The sequence below is a fragment of the Meriones unguiculatus genome, unplaced genomic scaffold, assembly GCF_030254825.1.
Source record: "Meriones unguiculatus strain TT.TT164.6M unplaced genomic scaffold, Bangor_MerUng_6.1 ChrUnknown_unordered_Scaffold_154, whole genome shotgun sequence".
In the NCBI taxonomy this organism is placed as follows: Eukaryota; Metazoa; Chordata; class Mammalia; order Rodentia; family Muridae; genus Meriones; species Meriones unguiculatus.
In genome coordinates, this window is record NW_026843725.1 from 6,035 (window position 1) to 27,504 (window position 21,470).

Sequence of the window (21,470 nt, forward strand, 5' to 3'; positions counted from 1 at the left end):
GGGATTTTAGAGAAGCAAGCTACAAAAGAAAAAAATGAAGAGATATTCAATGGGGAAATCCACAGACACAGTGTCAAAAGCTTGCTCTTTTAAGGTTATAACAGAACATAGTGTCTCCAGATTATCCCTAATATCCGCTGACAATAAGTGCAGGGAATGTGGACAGCTATCTTAGATGTAACAGTCAGAGTGGGGGCCTCAGATAACAAAGCCCTTTCATGCACTCCTCCATGCTCCCCTGGAGCAGCACCACATATGGCTGCTGGAATATTGTCATCAGCTCCCGATACATTGCTATTAGTTGACTCCTCTTTTGGACCATCAAGGCTTCACTTTTCCTCAGTTTCTCTAACATAGTCTGGCCTTCATTTTCCATATACTCTATATGCTGCTTTTCTTCTTCATAATGAATTGGATGTAGTTTCCTATATTCTATCCTGATCATTTCTTTCTGAAGAGTCACATAGTCCTGAAGAAAAAGCCCAGAATATTTTATCATCTCAACTGATTCCATCTAAGCTTAAATTCGACTGGTCGATTCTGTCACTGTGGTGTACACACTGATTTACTGTGCCCACTTTTCAGAAATGGAAATTATTTTATTTCATTCATTTTTCTATGTTAATGGCACAATGAAACAAACCCATCATTTTCTCTAAGTATTTTCATCAATTTAATGAGATCTTGAGCCAATTGAAAAGATTATTTGATAATTCATATGTTCAAACAAATATGACATTCTGCACGTAGTAATTAAATATCATGATATAGCCATAAAGTCAAACATACTGTGCTAAACTGACAGGAAGTCACTCATTAGTCTCAACATTCTCTACCATAGCCTGGCCATGCTCTCTGAGTGGAGAATTTTATTTTACGCTCAGAATTAGAGGCCTGCAGAAAAGGTTTTCCTAGTATCAATGTCCATGCCTTATTCTCAACTTGTGAATGAGCAGGTTTGCAAAAGAGCTGCCTCAATCTATTTTCAAGCTGATTTTCAGCATCAATTTCATACCACCAACCACTGAGTTGTCATTCTATTCGCTGCCTTTAGATTCTCTTGATTTTCTTGGATCTTCTTCTATAAAGATGCCATCTGATTCAGAAATCTCTCCTGTAAAAAACAAAAAATGTCCACTTTAGGTAAATAAATAGTACTGATGGACTCTTAGGCAATGAACACTTTACTTTAGGGAGAGTAGAAGGATCACAGTGTCCTTCATTTTTTCTTTTGTTGACAATGAATTTTAGATTTCTGGCAATAGAAATAAAAAATACAGCATAACCCTTTGTTAAGTCATTTATAAGCCTCACTGGGTAACATGCATCTGGTTGGGATTCCCAGATCCTTCTCTCTAGTTAATTCCAATGTTTTTTTTTTCTCATTTTCTCCAGTCATGGACAGTTTAGAAAGATATGAACTTACTTAGTCACTTTCCAGGGACCTGGACATGAGGAAATATAAAACTAGATATTATCTTTACACTTATGGGTTTCTAAAAAATATTTATATAATCATAGTCACTCTCTCTCCATTACATGTTTAAAATTTGCCACCACTTAAAACAGAAAGGCTTCCTCATAATCAGGACAGGCATCTTCCTGTGCTCTGCTAAGCTCCCTCTCTCCAGCTGTCATATTCTCTCAGAACCATCACTTACCATTTGCCCCTCAGCAGCTGCTTCAGTGGGACAGTGCCTGTGACCCTTGTGCTCCTGAGAGTCAGAGCACAGTTGACAGAGGAGGACCCTGTTTTCCTCACAAAAGATCCTCTTTGCCTCCTTGTGGGTCACACACTTGTGCTCCTCAGAGCTCAGGTACTTCATGAGGCTGTCCTGTCTGGCAATGGACACCAGCTTCTTCAGAACAACATTGGTTCTGAAGTCCTTCTGCCTGGATGGATGCCTACACGTGGGACAGTGGACAGGAACTTGCTGGTCTTCCCAGAAAAAGCAGAGGCAGGCCCAACAGGAGCTGTGTCCACAGCTTATGGTGATTAGGTCTGATAGGCAGCCCAAGCAGATGGGGCAGGTGAGCTCTTCCAGGAAAGCCTGTGAGATGCCTGACTCCACTTTCCTGAGGAAAGAAGCAGAATTGCTATTATTGGACCCCAGAGAAGCAAGAGACTGCTCAAAATTTGATTCAAGTTGTGATTCAATTCTGTCTATGGCAAAACAGGCTTCACTTTTCGCATGATCAAGGATAAAAGGAAGCATAGGATTTTGGGTGCTGATGTTTCCTGTTACACTTTCCTGACAGAAACAGAGTAGTAGCCGGACGTGGGGGCAAATGCCTTTGATCCCGGTACTCAGGGAGGAATACACAGGACGATCTCTGTGAGTTTGAGTCCACCCTAGTATATGAAGCAAGTCCTGGTCAGCAAAGGCAACACAGAGAAACACTGTTTCAAGAACGAAAAAAAAAAATTCTGTTGACCTTTTGTGCCTTCTGATCTGAAATTGTCCTGGAGACTTCTGCCAAATGTCACCTTGGCTCAAGGTCAGAGACTTTCTTTCAGTGTTTTTTGGGGTAAAAAAAAAATGTGTACCCACATGCACACACTACCTTACAGACATACGTAAGTAAAACACCTCCTTCTTTGTTTTCTGTCCAAGAAAAGGCACCCCGGCTTCACACCTTCCCTAGTAAATGCTTTGCTTTGCTTTCTGATTTTAGCTTATTAATCATTCAGATTCCACTGTCCCATCCATTGACACTTAAAGCAATGTTATTTACTTTTTCTCTCTGCTACAAGTACCTAACAAGAACAAGAATTTTTGAGGGTTTATATTTCAAGGTATTGGCCATCACGGTGGGGAAGAAATGTTGGCAGGAGCTCTAGGCAGCTGGCCCCATGGCGTCCAAAATCAGGAAGCAGGAAGCAAGGGAAGCTTGCTGATCAGCTCATCCCCATTTTCAGCCTCAACCTGTGGAATGGTGCAGTGACCTCACCAGCCTTGTGGGAGCAACTTCCCACCTGAAGTGAATCTAAGCCAACTATCTCTCAGAGACTTCTCCAGTCATCTCATGTCAGTCCTGAATCTAGGAACATTGTTTTCTTGTAAAAACTTATTTGCTTCCCAAAAACACAACTCCTGCCTGAGTATATGGGAGGAAATCTTGAGGCATAAATGAAGTTCACATGAGTATTTGAGACTTGGCTGTCTAACCAATAGGAGTTCACTTTCGATCCCTTTAAGCGTCTACACAGAAATAATCTTGGTTTGATTGAGCCACATTTCCTTCAAAGAGCTTAAGTTTCTGTGTTTGAAACAAATGGAGTGAAATGATATCCTGGATATCCTGTGTACATCAAAAACCAATACAAATACTCATTGTCAATACTTAGTTGGGCAAAGGGACTGTGGCTCCAGTATTTCTTTCATTCCTTCTTTTCGTTTCTTTTTCTTTTATTCTTTTCTTTTTGTCCTTTAAGACATGGTTTATCTTTGTATCCCTGGCTGCCTTTGAACTCAGGCCTGCTTCTGCTTTCCCACTGATGGAATTAAAGGCTTGTGCAAGCACTGCCTGGCTACTGGTTTCATTTCTTTCCTTTCTTTCTTTCTTTCTTTCTTTCTTTCTTTCTTTCTTTCTTTCTTTCTTTCTTCCTTCCTTCCTTCCTTCCTTCCTTCCTTCCTTTCTTTCTTTCTTTCTTTTTTTAGATTTATTATTATTTATACAGTGTTCTGCCTGTATGCCAGAAGAGGGCACAGATCTCATTATAGAAGGTTTTAAGCCACCATGTGGTTGTTGGGAATTGAACTCAGGACCTTTGGAAGAGCAACCAGTGCTCTTAACCTGTGAGCCATCTAGCCAGCCCCTTGGCTTCATTTCTAAACTTCTTTGATGGTCATGTTTTTCTCATTTGTTTTTTTTTTTTTCAGTACATTATATATCTCACTCCAAATTAATTCATAAATACACAGAAATATCAAAAATTGAACACAGCATTGAAAATTTGCATCATTTAATCAGGACCTATTCTTATGAATAAAATGGTTTAATTAGTTCTCTCTACTTTATTACATGCAGACTTCCATTCTAGTAAACCAATCTATAGCTAAAAATAGCCACTTCTTACAACATGGCAGCCTATTATCAAACATCCCTGAGATTCTCTTACAATTTACAACAGAAAAAAATATTACTCCCCACCCCCAAGGGAGGAGCAGTACTGCTAGGCCACAGAGGAAGACTATGCAGGCAGTCCTGAAGATACCTGATAAAACAGGTCCTCCCTGTTTTATTGGGGAGGAGGTCCTCCCCAATCAGTGGACTGGGAAAGGGGCAGGGAGGAGATGAGGAAGGGAGGGTGGGATGGTGAGGAAATGAGGGAGAAGGATACAGCTGGGATATAGAGTTAATAAGATATAACTAATACTAAAAATAAATTTAAAAAAAAGAAATTTTTTTCTTTTGCTAAATCTTGTATTTTTTACTTTTATACTACCCCAAAATATCTCTAAAGACTGGTATTTTTCAAGCCATTCAGAATATTTATTTGTTACATATTATATATGTATGCAGTATTAGATGTTATGATCTTGCTTATATGCAGTACATACATAGTAAAATGCTCAAATGCTTTAGAATTAAGAAAAAACTCAAAATTGAAAAGTGTCTTGTAATTGCCTCTTAGTATAATACATCAGAGGAATTAAGTCATGCATGATAAATCTATAATGATCCACATCTTTAACATGTTCTATACCAAGGAATATGATCAAATGGTAACAAAATCATTTTTGCTAAATAGTGAAATATCACATCTAAGCAGAATCCTCAGTTTGGTAATTAATTAAAAGTGGTAAATATTAATGACTTCTTTCCTGTAAATCATGCACTCACCCAAGCAACTGTCTCTGGTCTCAGCAATATTTTGTTGGGATGCAGTAAACTTAGCTCAGTTCTGGGTCAGACCCTCAGTGCAGAGAGGTGGTAGATCTAGCAGGGTCTGGAGCCAGAAGGTGTGGAGACAAACTCTGTTTGCTCTGGAGAAGAGTGAACTTTGATGAACCCTTGGAGGTCCTTATATACAGTCTCTAGAGACCCCGCAAACTCCCAATAGCACCTTTCTAAATAAAAGATTGAATCATGGTAGAGAGGACTCCCACTTTCTGTGGAATAAGGGTGAGGAAAGATGCAGGGAGAGTGGGACAGGGAAAAAGAGAAGGGGAAGACTATGATAGGGATGTAAAGTGAATTAAAAAGCAATTAATGAAAAAAGGAAATCTGAAATATCAAAAAAAATAAGGTTGAATCAACACCATTTCAAAAAAAAGGTTTCAAAAAAAAAGGGAGTCAGTGCTTAGCTGGGTGTGTCAGCTCACACCTTATCCCAGTGTTCGAGAACTGGGATCCTGAAGCAGGAGGAGTTTTAGGGCAAGGCCTACCTAGGATATACAGTAAGAATTTGTTTTTTTTTTTTTTTTTTTTTTTTTTTTAAAAGACTTAGTGATTTTATACCCAAATACTTTTCAGTGTCCTTATATTTTTACTTTTGCTAAGGTAAGAGTTGATTATGTTATGAATCTGTGATTTTAGCAACTTTCAACATTAAAATTTTTATTGGTTTCTTGAAAATTTAGTTCAATTTATTTTTATCATGTTCACCTCACCTGTAACTCCTCTCAAACTGATCCACTTTTTCCACTAACTCAACTCTCTATTATTTAAAATCACAAAGCACCAGCCAAATGTTCGTGCACATAATTGTATATCAGTTCCTTCTGTGAATAGTGTCGCTAGAGTTCAAAGATGCCTATCTCAATAGACATTTAGTGTTCACAGTAACCAGCTAGAGAATCCCACGGAAATGCTGTAGTAGTAAAATATCCAAGAACCTGCAACATTGTGAGGCACATGCCTTTAATCAAGCACTCAGGGACACAGAGGGCAGTATATCTCAATGAGTTCCAGGGCACTATATCTCTGAGTTTCAGGTAAGCATGCTTTACAAAGCAAGTCCAGGACTTCCACAGCTTGATACATAAGAAAAAACTGTCTACAATAAAAGAAAGCCAGAGAGAAAGGAACAAAAACAACAACAACAACAAAATCAAAATAAAACAAAACATAAAAAAAGAACCTGCAACATCTTTCTGTCCTCCCTGCTCTCATGAAACAGGGTTTTTTCTAGTAGTCTTGGCTTTCCTGGAACTAGTTCAGTAGACCGCAATGGCCTGTAACTTTACAGATCCTGCTGACTTTGCCTGCCAAGTGCTGGGATTAAAGTCATGCACCACAACTACCACCTGGCCAAACACATAACATGTCAGTTAGATACTGTTCAGTGTGTTGAATGAACCTGCATGCTGTGTTTTCATATTTTAATTCTCATGTGGTTTTAGTTGAAATAAAATCATATCACTTTCTCAGTCCCATTTCATTTCTTCTTACAGATTCTTTATATAGGCTGGTGCCAGACAGTGTGGCTAAGACTTAAGGTGGATCCTCACATCTCAATAGATGCAGATTAAGGTGGGTCTCTTCGCTCCAGGTGATTCAACCAGGAAAAAATCCAGCCTCTTGTGTTTTAATTAATTCCAGATGTAGTCAAATTCACAAGCAAGAATGGCATCACAAGGACTGGCCACATTTTATAGGGTGCTCAGTTAAGTAGCTCATCTTTGGTAGAGGCTAATTCTTTGTCAAAATTTCCCACTTGCACATCAACAAATCCAATGTTCTGTTCTTGTTGATGCAGCCAGTTTTTGAAAAATTATTAGCTTTTTACAACTTGCAGTTTATTCACCTTGTATCAGAGCGGTAGCCACCTCCCTCATTTCCTCCCAAACTCACCCTCCCTCCCTCATCTCCTGCCATACCTCTCCCCAAGTCCCCTGATAGGGGAGGTCCTCCTCCCCTTCCATCTGGCCCTAGTTTATGAGGTCTCATCAGGATTGTCTTATGCAGCCATTTTTAAGGAGAGACTGTATCACAGCAGACTTCCTGGTATTCTGGCTCTTCCTATCTTCCCTACCCTCTGCCACAATATTTCTGGAGCCAGTGATACAAGGGCTAGGAATTAGGTGTATCTGTTGGTTGTCGCAGTCTGTCCAGCTGTGGTATTCTGTTAGTGTTTGCCTGTATGCTTCTTCTCTATGCTATTGTATATATGCTATATGCTATATGCTATCCTAGCTTTACTAGGGTTTTTGTGTTTTTGTTTTATCAGATTTGCAATCTAATGTTTGGTTTACTTTGATAGTAAGCTAAATCAATGATATATTAATTTTCAGTGATTATGAGATCAAGGGAAGAATAGCTATAACTACTAAGGAGGCCTGGCAGAAAAAGGGTGTTTAGTATTATTTATGGGACATGCCAGTTTTACACACTGAGCAGTATTTACTATTTAGAGAAGACAAGGGACCATAATGAATATATTAAAATGGAGCTCAAAGTGTGTATAAAGATGAGAAAGATGTTAAAATTACATATGTTCACCTATTGTATCCCAGATAATGGGACTGGATTTGTCATATTGACAAAGGTTCTAATGTATATAAAGCATATTTGAGTCGTGAAGCTCAATGTAGTTCAGATAAGGATTGTTCTTAATTGGAGTTAGCTAGCCTATAGATGAACTCAGGCTCAGTGATGGTCTAGCTTCAGTGTAGCCTCTTCCCTCCCTGGTGATTGAATTAAAATCAGTACCATGAAATGAATTACCTCACATCAGACAAGGAGCTGGAGCCCCTCACATTCCCTTAGTAAACTATTTTCATCTAGAGTGATAACCAAATTCTTTAGCGAAACCAAAAAAATCTGAACACAGGGGTCTTTCCTGAGACTGCTATTCCAACCAAGGGCTATACATGGAGATAACCTAAGACCCCTGCACAGATGTACCCCATGGCAATTCAGTATCCAAGTGGGTTCCATTGTGATAGGAACAGGGACTGTCTCTAACACGAACTGATTGGCCTGATCTTTAATTACCTTCCCCTGAGGGGGAAGCAGCATTACCAGGCCACAGAAGAGGACAAGGCAGCCACTCCTGATGAGACCTAATTGACTAGGATCAGGAGGAAGGAAAAGAAGTCCTCTCCTATCAGTGGGCTTGGGGAGGGGCATGTATGCAGAGGGTGGAGGAATGGAGGGATTGGGGCCAGAGGAAGAAGTGAACCACGGGGGGGGGGGACACAAAGTGAGTAAAGTGTAATTAATAAAGAAAAAGGAAAGAAAAAAAATAAAAACGAATTAAAAAAAAAGAAATAGTCCTTGTTCCCCTTACTATGGGCAATCACTTGGTTACTGAAAATTCAACCAGAGAACTCCTTCAGCTGATAAACACCTTCAGCAAAGTGGCAGGATACAAAATCAACTCAAAAAAATCAGAAGCCCTCCTATATACCAAAGACAAAAAGGCTGAGAAAGAAATTAGGGAAACAACACCCTTCACGATAGCCACTAATGACATAAAGTACCTTGGTTTGACTCTAACCAAGCAAGTGAAAGACCTGTTTGAGAAAAACTTCAAGTCTCTGAAGAAAGAAATCCAAGAAGATATCAGAAGATGGAAAGATCTCCCATGCTCATGGATTGGTAGGATTAACATTGTGAAAATGGCCATACTGCCAAAAGCAATCTACAGATTCAATGCAATTCCCATCAAAATACCAACTCAATTCTTTACAGACCTTGAAAAAAAGATTCTCAGCTTCATATGGAGAAACAAAAAACCCAGAATCTCCAAAACGATCCTGTACGACAACAGATCATCTGGAGGTATCTCCATTCCAGATCTCAAGCTGTACTACAGGACAACAGTAATAAAAACTGCATGGTATTGGCATAGAAACAGAAAGGAGGATCAATGGAACCGCATAGAAGACCCAGAAATAAATCCACACACCTATGAATACTCGATATTCAACAAAGAAGCCAATTCCATTCAATGGAAAAAAGACAGCATCTTCAACAAATGGTGCTGGACCAACTGGATGTCTACATGCAGAAAAATGAAAATAGATCCATATTTATCACCCTGCAGAAAACTAAAGTCAAAGTGGATCAAGGACCTCAACATAAAACCAGATACCCTAAATCAATTGGAAAAAAAGTGGGGAACAGCCTAGAACTCATTGGCACAGGAGACAACTTTCTGAACAGAACACCAACAGCACAGGCTCTAAGAGCAACAATCAATAAATGGGACCTCATGAAACTGAAAAGTTTCTGTAAAGCAAAGGAAACCGTCATCAAAACAAAACAACTGCCTACAGATTGGGAAAGAATCTTCACTAACCCTTTATCTGACAGAGGACTAATATCCAGTATATACAAAGAACTAAAGAAGCTGAAAAGCAGCAATCCAAGTAATCCAATTAAAAAATGGGGAACAGAGCTAAACAGAGAATTCTCGACAGAGGAATATCGAATGGCAGAAAAACACTTAAAGAAATGCACATCCTCATTAGCCATCAGGGAAATGCAAATCAAAACGACCCTGAGATATCACCTTACACCCATCAGAATGGCCAAGATGAAAAACTCAAGCGATAACACATGCTGGAGAGGTTGTGGAGAAAGGGGAAACCTCCTCCACTGCTGGTGGGAATGTAAACTGGTACAACCACTGTGGAAAGCTATCTGGAGCTTTCTAAGACAAATAGGAATAGTGTTTCCTCCAGACCCAGCTATACCACTGCTAGGTATATACCCAAAGTTCGTTCAAGCACACAAAAGGGATACTTGCTCAACCATGTGTATAGCAGCTTTATTTGTAATAGCCAGAACCTGGAAACAACCCAAACGTCCATCAACGGAGGAATGGGTACAGAAATTGTGGTATTTTTACACAATGGAATACTACTCAGCAATCAAAAAGGAGGAAATCATGAAATTTGCAGGCAAATGGTGGGATCTAGAAAAGATCATTCTGAGTGAAATATCCCAGAAGGAGAAAGACAAACATGGGATATACTCACTTATATAGATACTCACTTATATACTCACTTATAAGATATGATAAACATAATGAAATCTATACACCTAAAAAAGATAATCAATTGAGTGGACATGGGGTAAGATGATCAATCCTCATTTAGAAAGACAGATGGGATATGCATTGAACGTATGACAGGAGTCTACTGAGCACATCTGAAAGACTCTAACTAGCAGTGTTTTCAAAGCAATGACTCATGACCAAACCTTTGGCAGAGTACAGGGAATCATAAGAAAGAAGGGGAGTTAGTCTGATGGGGAAAGGATAGGAGCTCCACAAGGACCAAATATATCTGGGCACAGGATCTTTTCTGAGACTGACATTTAACCAAGGACCATGTATGGATATAACCTAGAACATCCACTCAGATGTAGCCTATGGTAGCTCAGTAACCAATTGGTTTCCCAAAGTGAGGGGAACAGGGACTATTTCTAACAGGAACTCAATGACTGGCTCTTTGGTCTCCCCACCCCAGAAGGGAGGAGCAGTCCTGTTAGGCCACAGAGGAGGGCTTTGCAGCCAGTCCTGAAGATACGTGATAAAACAGGATCAGATGAATGAGGAGGAGGTCCCCCCTATCAGTGGACTTGGAAAGGGGCACAGTGGAGATGAGGGAGGGAGGGAGGGACTGGGAGGGAATGAGGGATCAGGACACGGCTGGGATACAGAGTTAATAAAATGTAACTGATAAAAAAAAATAAAAAATAAAAAAAGAAGAAATTTGAGACAGCACATTCAAGCAACTTAATGGCTCACTTAAAAACCCTAGAAAAAGAAGAAGCAGACACACCAAGAAGGAGCAGACGGCTGTAAATAATCAAACTCAGGGCTGAAATCAATCAATTAGAAACAAATAAAACAATTCAAAGAATCAGTGAAACCAAGAGCTGGTTCTTTGAGAAAATCAACAAGATAGACAAACCCTTAGCCAAGCTAACTAAAAGGCAGCGAGACACCATCCAAATCAATAAAGTAAGAAATGAAAAGGGGGACATAACTACAGACACTGAGGAAATCCAAGAAATCATTAGGACTTACTTCAAAAGTCTATACGGAACAAAATTTGAAAATTTAAATGAAATGGCCAATTTTCTTGATCAATTCCACTTACCAAAGCTAAATCAGGACCAGGTAAATCAATTAAATAGTCCTATATCCCCCAAGGAAATAGAAGCAGTCATCGAAAGTCTCCATTCCAAAAAAAGCCCAGGACCTGATGGTTTCAGCGCAGAAATTTACCAGACATTCAAAAAAGAGCTAACTCCAATTCTCTTCAAACCATTCCACAAAATCGAAACAGAAGCAACATTACCAAACTCATTCTATGAAGCCACAGTCACCTTGGTACCTAAACCGCACAAAGACCCAACCAAAAAAGAGAACTTCAGGCTTTATGAACATGGATGCAAACAATACTCAACAAAACACTCGCAAACCGAATACAAGAACACATCAAAGATATCATCCACCATGACCAAGTAGGCTTCATCCCAGGTATGCAGGGGTGGTTCAATATACAGAAATCCAACAATGTGATCCACCATATTAACAAATTGAAAGAAAAAAAAAACACATGATATTCTCCCTAGATGCTGAAAAAGCCTTTGACAAAATCCAACATCCATTCATTTTTAAAGTATTGGAGAGATCAGGGATACAAGGCACATATCTAAACATAGTGAAGGCAATATACAGCAAACCTATAACCAACATCAAACTGAACGGAGAGAAACTTAAAGCAATCCCACTGAAATCAGGGACAAGACAAGGCTACCCACTCTCTCCATATCTCTTCAACATAATTCTGGAAGTCCTTGCTAGAGCAATAAGACAGTTGAAGGAGATCAAGGGGATACAAATTGGAAAGGAAGAAGTCAAATTATCACTATTTGCAGATGATATGATAGTATACGTGAGTGACCCCAAAAACTCTACCAGGGAACTCCTACAGCTGATAAACACCTTCAGCAAAGTGGCAGGATACAAAATTAACTCAAAAAAATCAGTAGCCCTCCTGTATACAAAAGACAAAAGGGCTGAGAAAGAAATAAGGGAAACAACATCCTTCACAATAGCCACAAATGACATAAGGTACCTCGGAGTAACCCTAACCAAGGAAGTCAAAGACTTGTATGAAAAAAATTACAAGTCTCTGAAGAAAGAATTAGAAGAAAATATGAGAAGATGGAAAGATCTCCCATGTTCGTGGCTTGGCAGGATAAACATAGTAAAAATGGCCATTTTACCAAAAGCAATTTACAGATTCATAGCAATTCCCATCAAATAACCAACACAATTCTTTACAGACCTGGAAAGAAAAATTCTCAACTTCATATGGAATAAGAAGAAACCCAGAATTGCTAAAACAATCCTCTACAATAAAGATCTTCTGGAGGTATCTCCATCCCTGATCTTAAGTTGTACTATAGAGCAACAAATTTAAAAACTGCATGGTACTGGCATAGAAACAGAATGGTGGATCAATAGAATGGAACAGAGGATCCAGAAATAAACCCACATACTTATGGACACCTGATCTTTGACAAAGACACCAAAACCATACAATGGAAAAAAGATAGCATCTTCAACAAATGGTGCTGGTCTAACTGGATGTCTACATATAGAAAACTGAAAATAGATCCACACTTATCACCCTGCACAAAACTGAAGTCCAAGTGGATCAAAGACCTCAACATAAAACCAGACACATTAAATCGGCTTGAAAAAAAAGTGGGGAGTACCCTAGAACTCATTGGTACAGGGGAAAACTTCCTGAACAGAACACCAACAGCACAGGCTCTAAGAGCAACAATCAATAAATGGGACCTCATGAAATTGAAAAGGTTCGGCAAAGCAAAGGACACTGTCATCAAAACAAAGCAACCACCTACAGATTGGGAAAGAATCTTCACCAACCCTTTATCTGACAGAGGACTCATATCCAGTATATATAAAGAACTAAAGAAGCTGAAAAGCAGCAAACCAAGTAATCCACTTAAAAAATGGGGAATAGAGCTAAACAGAGAATTCTCTGTAGAGGAATACCGAATGGCAGAGAAGCACTTAAAGAAATGCTCAACATCACTAGCCATTAGGGAAATGCAAATCAAAACAACCCTGAGATTTCACCTTACACCCATGAGAATGGCCAAAATAAAAAACTCAAGTGACAACACATGCTGGAGAGGTTGTGGAGAAAGAGGAACCCTTCTCCACTGCTGGTGGGAATGTTAAACTTGTACAATCACTCTAGAAATCAATGTGGCGTTTTCTCAGAAAACTAGGAATAGTGCTTCCCCAAGATCCAGTCATACCACTCCTAGGCATATATCCAAAAGAGGCTCAAGCACACAAAAAGGAAATTTGCTCAACCATGTTTGTATCAGCTTTATTTGTAATAGCCAGAAGCTGGAAACAACCCAGATGCCCCTCAACTGAAGAATGGATGCAGAAAATGTGGTACATCTACACAATGGAATATTACTCAGCAATGAAAAATGAGGAAATCATGAAATTTGCATATAAATGGTGAGATCTGAAAAGGATCATCCTGAGTGAGTTGTCCCAGAAGCAAAAAGACACACATGGTATATACTCACTCATATAGACATACAACATAGGACAAACCCACTAAAACCTGTGCATCTAAAGAAACTAAGCAAGAGTTAGGACCCTAACTAAAATGTCCAATCCCCATCTGGAAAGGCAAAGAGGATGGATATCAGAAGAAGAAAACAGGAAACAACTTAGGAACCTACCACAGAGGGCCTCTGAAAGCCTCTGCCCTACAGACTATCAAAGCAGATGCTGAGCCTGATGGGCAATTGTTGGGCAGAATGAATGGAATTTTATGTAAGAACTGGGAAATAGTAAGAGCTGGAGAGGACAGGGTCTCCACAAGGAGAGCAACAGACCAAGAAAATTTGAACACAGGGAACTTCCCAGAGACTCATACTCCAGCCAAGGACTATTCATAGAGATAACCCAGAACCCCTGCACAGATGTAGCCCAGGGCAGTTCAGAGTCCAATTGGGTTCCATAGTAATGTGAAGAGGGACTGCCTCTGACATGAACTGACTGGCCTGCTCCTTAGTCACCTCCTCCTGAGGGGGAGCAGCCTTACCAGGCCATAGTAGAGGACAATGCAGCCACTTTTGATGTGAACTGATGGACTAAGATCAGAAAGGAGAGGAGAACCTCCCCTATCAGTGGACTTGAGGAGTGGCATGCATCCAGAGGGAGGAGGGAGGGTGTGATTGGGAGGGGAGGAGGGAGGGGCTTATGGGGGGGATGCAGAATGAATAAAGTGTAATTGATGAAAAATTTAAAAAAAAAGGGAAAAAATAATTTAAGAACCTTAAATGACTTTCAAAAGTGGAGGAAAACATGGAGTTAGTCAATTTACATGGAGCACGTCTCGCCCCTGGGGGCAATGGTCTCCTGAACCTACTCAGACCTCAGACACCGCCACTGCTAGTTGTAGAACTGATGCAGGATGTTCCAAAGAGGGGGTTAAGGCTTCTCATAATATTTCCTATAAGCCCACACCTGTTAGTCTATATCCCCCATTTTTATTCATTATTAGCCAGATAGAGCCAAGTAATTTTGGTAATGATACTTGCTTTTTTGCCCAATGCTGGAATGCTAGTAAATTTACTAGCTGGTTACTCTCATGCCTCGCTGGGTGCCTGTGCCCATTGATGCCCCTCACGCTATGACTCTCTTCAGACAGAAAAGGGATCTTGGAATTACAACCGCCATTGTTACTGCGATCTCATTGGCAGCTGTTGGAGTTACCACCGAGGCATTAGCCAAGAGTCATACTGTGCAGACTGCTCAGACCCTGAATAACCTTTTAGCCAATGTAGCTCATGCCTTAGATGTACAAAAAGGAATTAATGCTCAACTAAAAGGAGGCTTGATGGTGTTCAATCAGAGGATTGACCTCATGCAGGAGCAAATTGATACCCTATGGAAAATCGCTCAACTTGGCTGTCAATGAAAGTATGCTGGACTTTGAGTCACTAGCATGAGAATTTTCCCTGTTCTGCACATCTGTCTAAACAAATGTCTAGCTATATTTTAGGTAATTGGACTGGAGAATTCGATACTACGATGGAGCCGCTGAGAGTGGCCATTGTCACGGTAAATTCTACCAGAGTGGACACAGGACTAGCCACAGGATTATCATCATGGATTGCTGCAGCCATGAATCAACTGAAGGAATGGGCGGGCATGGGAGCGTTAGCAGGCCTTCTGGTGTTGGGTCTTCTTGGTTTGCCTGTGGTATATATGCAAGATTAGAGTCTCACAACAGCATAATGGAGCCATGACCATTCAGGCCTTTACAGCCATGGAAGCAGGACAGTCTCCCTAAGCATGGTTGGCTACCATAAAAAGCTAAAATGTTACGCTCAGGATGCAAGGCTAAGTAAGCACTGCACTCAGGGTCAGCCGATTTGGACCCAGAGAAGAGCATGTCTGATTGAATGCGGGTTGATGCCCCAGGTCCTGCCTCTGTGAAAAAGGTATCGGACGGGTCTGATGCTCTTTGGGTGGATGACACCTAAATGAACATCAGTACAAAGTCCCAATTTATTTCTAATATCAGAGATCAGACCTCTACTCTTGCCTGATGCATCTAAAACAAAAAGGGGGAACTGTAGATTGCTGCGTAATGCTGCACCTTAAAGATGGAGCTGGTTTCTGCCTTTCACCTTCCCGATGGTGAGTGCTCTCTGTCACGAACAAGTCCACATTTGGCTAAGGCTGAGGATCTGGCTTGCTTCCATGTATGTGGACCTCTCTGCATTGCCCACGTGGCATGCTGGGGTTGGCTACCCAGATGCTATTTAAGCTATGGGCTGGCTTTCCCCAGGGTCAGATGATTGTTCAAGGTTCCTGAATAAACTGCATTGAAAAAAAAAGGTGTTCTGGGTAGGTTATGAGGAACACAAAGAAAAGAAAACATAGTTAATCATGTTTTATATTTAATAGTATTTTAATGTTTAATGGCAAAAAAAGTAACATTATATTAGGAAATACCTAAACAACAATAAAGTACTGGATTATGCTTTCTATCAAAATGCCGCCAAGAGAGAAGAAAGGTCTGACAGGGTAATTGAAAGTGCCAGGTGGGTAACTGTATATGAGGGAACTCTTGGCTACATCCAGGAAACTCACACATCCACCCTCACAATCAAGGAACACACCAACCCGGCCCACTGGCTTCTCTATATAGTGATGAATTACTGGACAGGTGGTGAGGAGACTGTACTGATTACCCTTCTTCACACACACAAGGAGAAATGCACCCTCAGGTTCAGTCTGCTGCCTTGTATTTGTTAAATAGTCATCCTCACAGACTCCTATAGCCCATTCCGGATAGTCCGTTAAATCCATCTCCCAGTAATATTTCCTAGAGAAGAAGCTCTGTGATCCACAGGAAGCAAAATAGTGTCCAGCTGATTCCACAGATGTCTCCTGATGGTGAGGGCTAAAGCTGAATCTTTTCAGGACATCAAATAGGTTCATCTTGTCATGGAGTAAGATTGCATTTCCAAAGAATATGTTCACTGTGGGAAGAGGCAAGAGGCAACAATTTAGTTGAAATGACTGTTTACACTTCTTAGGTGAGAGAGGTACCTGGAGATTGCCTGAATTACAAAAAAGAAGGTTAAGGCTAGAAGGGTTAAATGTGGTTCAAATACTTCAAAGTCAAGAAATTCCACAAGAAACTGAATGGGATCCTGATGAAAAATTTGCTGATGCTGTAGAGGTGGCTTTTAATTACACCTAGTAAATGGAAGATGTGTAGTGTGCCTTGCAGCTATGTCTGCAGCAAAGACTGTCCTTACCCGTTTCCATTAATAGTTATTTCTAAAATAGAAGAAGTGATGATGGTATTTTTATTTGCATGTAAGCACTCATGTTTATACTCAAGTAAAGACTAAACGTGCATTAGAAGTGGTTCCCTGGTTGTAACTCTCTAGCTTTAACCCCTGCCTCCTCTGATACTCTTTCCATATGAAGTCACAATTCACATTTAGATCTAACAGGGGAATAAAGACACTGTCTCTTGACCTATCTATTTGTTTTATTTTTACTGCTCATGATATATGCCTTCATGTATATAGTTATTTTATGTTTATTAACATCTTTTTTGATACAGAGCATTGGTATATATTTTTGACTGCCTTGGAACTCCCTATTTCAAACAGGCTAGCCTCAAACTCATGGGCAATCCTGACAGCTCCACATTTTAATGTTGAGATTACAAGTGCACACCACTATATTTTATATATTTTTAAACTAAGAAGTGAAACGTACTTTAAAAAAATTCAACTGCTGAAGTGATTAAGGGAAAACAATCAAATAACTCCAACACTTAGAATGATTTAGATTGTCCTGAATTAATTATCATTCTTATGTCTCAAGGAAAAACTGTTACTATATTTTCATCCTGGGTCACATACAACATTATATTCATATTTGTTGTTTGTTAAATGACCACATGAATAAACACGATTAGAAATGTGACTTGCAATGACATATCCTTTAGAGGAGGTAGAAATTCATATACACAACCCTTATCTCATTGTTGAAGGACACCTTTGGTCATTTCAGCAATGCTGACACTCACCTAGGAAGCACTTGCACCTCTCAATCAGTCCAGTGATGGGCAGGACACTGAGCTCTGGTTTCATCACCTGGGGCATGAACAGCTGCACTGACTCACTCCTGCAAGAGAAGAACACCTGATCTGCCTGGTGCTAAAGACACCATCACAGTGATTAGGAGAAATCCTCACTCCAAGTTCAGACAATGACTCAGGAGTTAAATCCCCTCCCATACAAGCCTGACAACTAGAGTTCAATCCCAGGAATCTGTGGTGGAAGGAAAGGACTGACTTCTGAAAGTCATCCTGTGAACTCCATGCATGTGCAATGGCACACTTGCATGCATGCACAAACATACAGAAAACACAACTAATTAGTACAAGTAAACACTTGTCTGAACATCTTTCACACAAGCATTTTCTGATATCATAGTGACATCATGATCAGAAAACAGGGTTGTTTCCTCCTAGATGCTCTTTTTGAAGCCCTTCTGGCTACCCATTTGTTTTTCCATGCATTCTGCCATTTCTTCTACTACTAGAAAATAAAGGTGATGGACCTTAAGGTTTATGATTTCAAATGTAGATATTTTATCACCAAGCCCTCTTGTATACACTGATTCACTATGATGTAGTAAGTGAAGGCACTTTCTGCTAAAGAACAGATGTCATATACATGAAACCAATCTCAAACTTCATACACAAGCAATTGAATATTATTCCTATCTAAGTATGTTTTTAGTTTGCTAAGGCAGCTTGGTCAATTTTGTAGCCTCGTTTAAGGATCCTGGCTTGCACTGATGACTGTACTCACCTTCTGAACATGTCTTCCAAGTCCTGCAAAGACAACAAGAATAGTTAAGATTTCTGAAGAAATGGCATTCAATGTTTGATTATAAAGTTCAGATACATGTCAGTCATCATCAAACTGATCCACCTTGCAAATTTATTTTCATGTCTCAGGATAATGCCAACCAAGATTAGCAGAGGAGATATCTTAATGAAATTACACTGTGAAAGTAACATGATTGTAGTGTGCTCTGCAAAGGGGACTTCCTTGAGCCTGTCTACAAAGCATAGGAATATTTTTTATGAAGAATGCTTCAAAACTAACTTTACCCCTGGCTGGTACCTCATAGCTATAATTCCAGAATTTAGAGTTTTGAGGCCTTATGACTACTGTGAGTTGCAAGCCAGCAAGCACCACAAAAGAAGACCATATGTCAAAACCACTATTTCCCAAAGTACTCTCAAATACACAGGTTTAAAAAGAAGAAATTAGGTAAACTGTGTATAAGGAGAGGCAAAATATTCAAGTAGAGGCTCACTGGAATGTTTGGTAACAGGAATAACTGCATTTGGGATTTCAGAGAAGCAAGCACAAAAGCAAAAAATAATGATGTGATATTTAGTAGGGAATCTACTGACACACTGTCAAAAGCTTGTTCTTTTAAGGTTATGGCAAAGACTAGTGTCTCCAGATTATCCGTGAAAAGGAAATCCACTGACAATAAGTGCATGGACTGTAGACAGCTATCTTAGATGTAACAGTCCCAGTGGGGGCCTCAGATAACAAAGCCCTTTCATGCACTCCTCCATGCTCACCTGGAGCAGCACCACATATGGCTGCTGGGACGTTGTCATCAGCTCCCGATACATTTCTCTTAGTTGATTCCTTTTGTGCACCATCAAGGCTTTGCTTTTTCTGAGTTTCTCTAAGAGAGCTTGGCCTTCATTTTCCATACACTCTATATGTTGCTGTTCTTCTTCATGGAGGACTGGACGTCCTTTCCTATACTCCGTCCTGATCATTTCTTTCCGAAGAGTCACATAGTCCTAAAGGAAAATGGACATTCTAGTTCACATTTACAGAGCATTTTATCCTCTCCACTGACTCCTATGTTTAAAGTCGACGAGTAGCATCCTGTCAGTGTGCTGATTTTCTGTCTCCACTTTTCAGAAATGTGAATTATTTTCTTTCATTCATTTATTCTTTATTAATAGCACAAACAAACCCATCCTTTTCTCTAAGTATTTTCATCAATTTAAGGAGATCTGAGCCTCCTGAAGAAAAGGTATTCATTGCTAATTCACACATTCACTCAAAGAAGAAAATCTGCAGGTATTTAATAATCATGGGGCAGTCATAGGGTCAAATGCAATGTGATGAACTGTCGGCAAATCACTCATTAAACGTTTCTGCCATAGACAGGCCATGCTTTCTGAGTGCAGCATTGTATATTACACCCTGAATTAGAGGCCTGCAGAAAAGGTTCGCCTAGTATCAACGCACATGCCTTATTCTCAACTTGTGAATGAGCAGGCTTGCAAGAGTGTTAGTTGCCTCAAGCTGATTTTCAGCATCAGTCCCATACCCACCGACCACTGTGTTGGCATTCTCTTCTCGGCTTCTAGATTCTCTTGATTTTCTTGGATCTTCTCCCATAAAGATGCCATTTGCTTTAGAAGTTTCTCCTATAAACAAGTATAAACACATGAATAGTCCTGATGGAGAGACAGAAATGAATAGTTACTTTAGAGAAAGTTGAAAATCACCATGTTCTTACTTTCTGACTTTGATAACTATGAGTTTTAGATTTCAGGCTGTAGAAATACGAAATACAAAGTAACTGTTTACTCAAGTAGCATGATTAGTAAGCATGACTGAAGTCTGGCTAATTTGAATCTGACTGGGATTTCCAAATGCTTCTTTCCAGCTAATTCCAATGTACTTTTAGTAATTTATCTCCAGTGACATACAACTTTTACAGATGTAAATTTCCTAATTTTCTACCCACCAACATCAGCATAATGTATTACAAAACTAGAAATTATTTTACACTAATGGATTTCCCAATAGATGCTTACATTTTATAGTCACCCTTTCTCCATTAGCTGTTTTTAAAATGCCACCATTGAGAATGCAATGGTTTCTCTGTAATCTGGACATGAATCTTCCTGTTTTCTCCTAAACTCCCCCTCTCCACCTTTCAAGTTCTCTCAGAAATATCACTTACCATTTGCCCCTCAGAAGCTGCTTCAACAGGACAGTGTCTGTGACCCTTGTGCTCCTGGGAGTCAGAGCACAATTGACAAAGGAGGACCCTGTTCTCCTCACAGAAGATCCTCTTTGCCTCCTTGTGGATCACACACTTATTCTCCTCAGAGCTCAGGTACTTCATGAGGCTGTCCTGTCTGGCAATGTGCACCAGCTTCTTCAGAACAACGTTGGTTCTGAAGTCCTTCTTCTGGGATGGATTCTTACACATGGGACAGTGGACAGGAACTTGCAGGTCTTCCCAGGAAAAGCAGAGGCAGGCCCGACAGAAGCTGTGGCCACAGCTTGTGGTAACTGGGTCTGTAAGGCAGCCCAAGCAGATGGGGCAGGTAAGCACTTCCTGGAAGGCCTGTGAGATGTCTGACTCCATTTTCCTGAGGAAAGAAGCAGAATTACTATTCTTGGACCCCAGAGAAACAAGAGACTGCACAAAATCTGATAAAGTTGTGATTCAATTCTGTCTATGGCAAAAGAGACTTCATTTTTTGTATAACCATGAAGAAAACTAAGCATAGGATTGTGGGTCCTGCCCTTTACTGTTACAGTTTTCCTGATGGAAACACAGAATGAGCTCATGATCTTCTGTGTCTTTCCATCTGCATTTCTTATAGAGGCTTCAGCTTAAATTGGTACCTTGGTTCAAGGCCAAAGACATCTTCCATGCTGTAAAGTGATCAAAGTCCTTCAACTCCAGAGGCTGGCCTTTCATAGTAGACATATGTTAGTAAAACACCTCCTTCTTGTCTATCCAATAAAATACAACCTACTGCACACCTTCTCCAGTAAATGCTTTTGCTTGATATCTGACATTAAGTTTACACTGATCCACCGTTTGATACATT

General features: G+C 40.0%; 1 protein-coding gene across 1 annotated transcript; it reads right to left on the reverse strand.

Annotated features, from left to right (window-relative positions):
- Positions 1–184: 184 nt before the first annotated feature.
- On the reverse strand, positions 185–20,998 carry LOC132652003 (tripartite motif-containing protein 43-like). Its single transcript, XM_060376886.1, has 8 exons — positions 20,588–20,998; positions 19,950–20,045; positions 19,176–19,406; positions 18,385–18,407; positions 17,595–17,692; positions 16,017–16,527; positions 1,662–2,076; positions 185–469 (listed from the first exon to the last, which is right to left on the reverse strand). The coding sequence occupies exons 1-8, from the start codon at positions 20,996–20,998 to the stop codon at positions 185–187; spliced, it is 2,070 nt and encodes a 689-aa protein (XP_060232869.1).
- Positions 20,999–21,470: the final 472 nt, after the last annotated feature.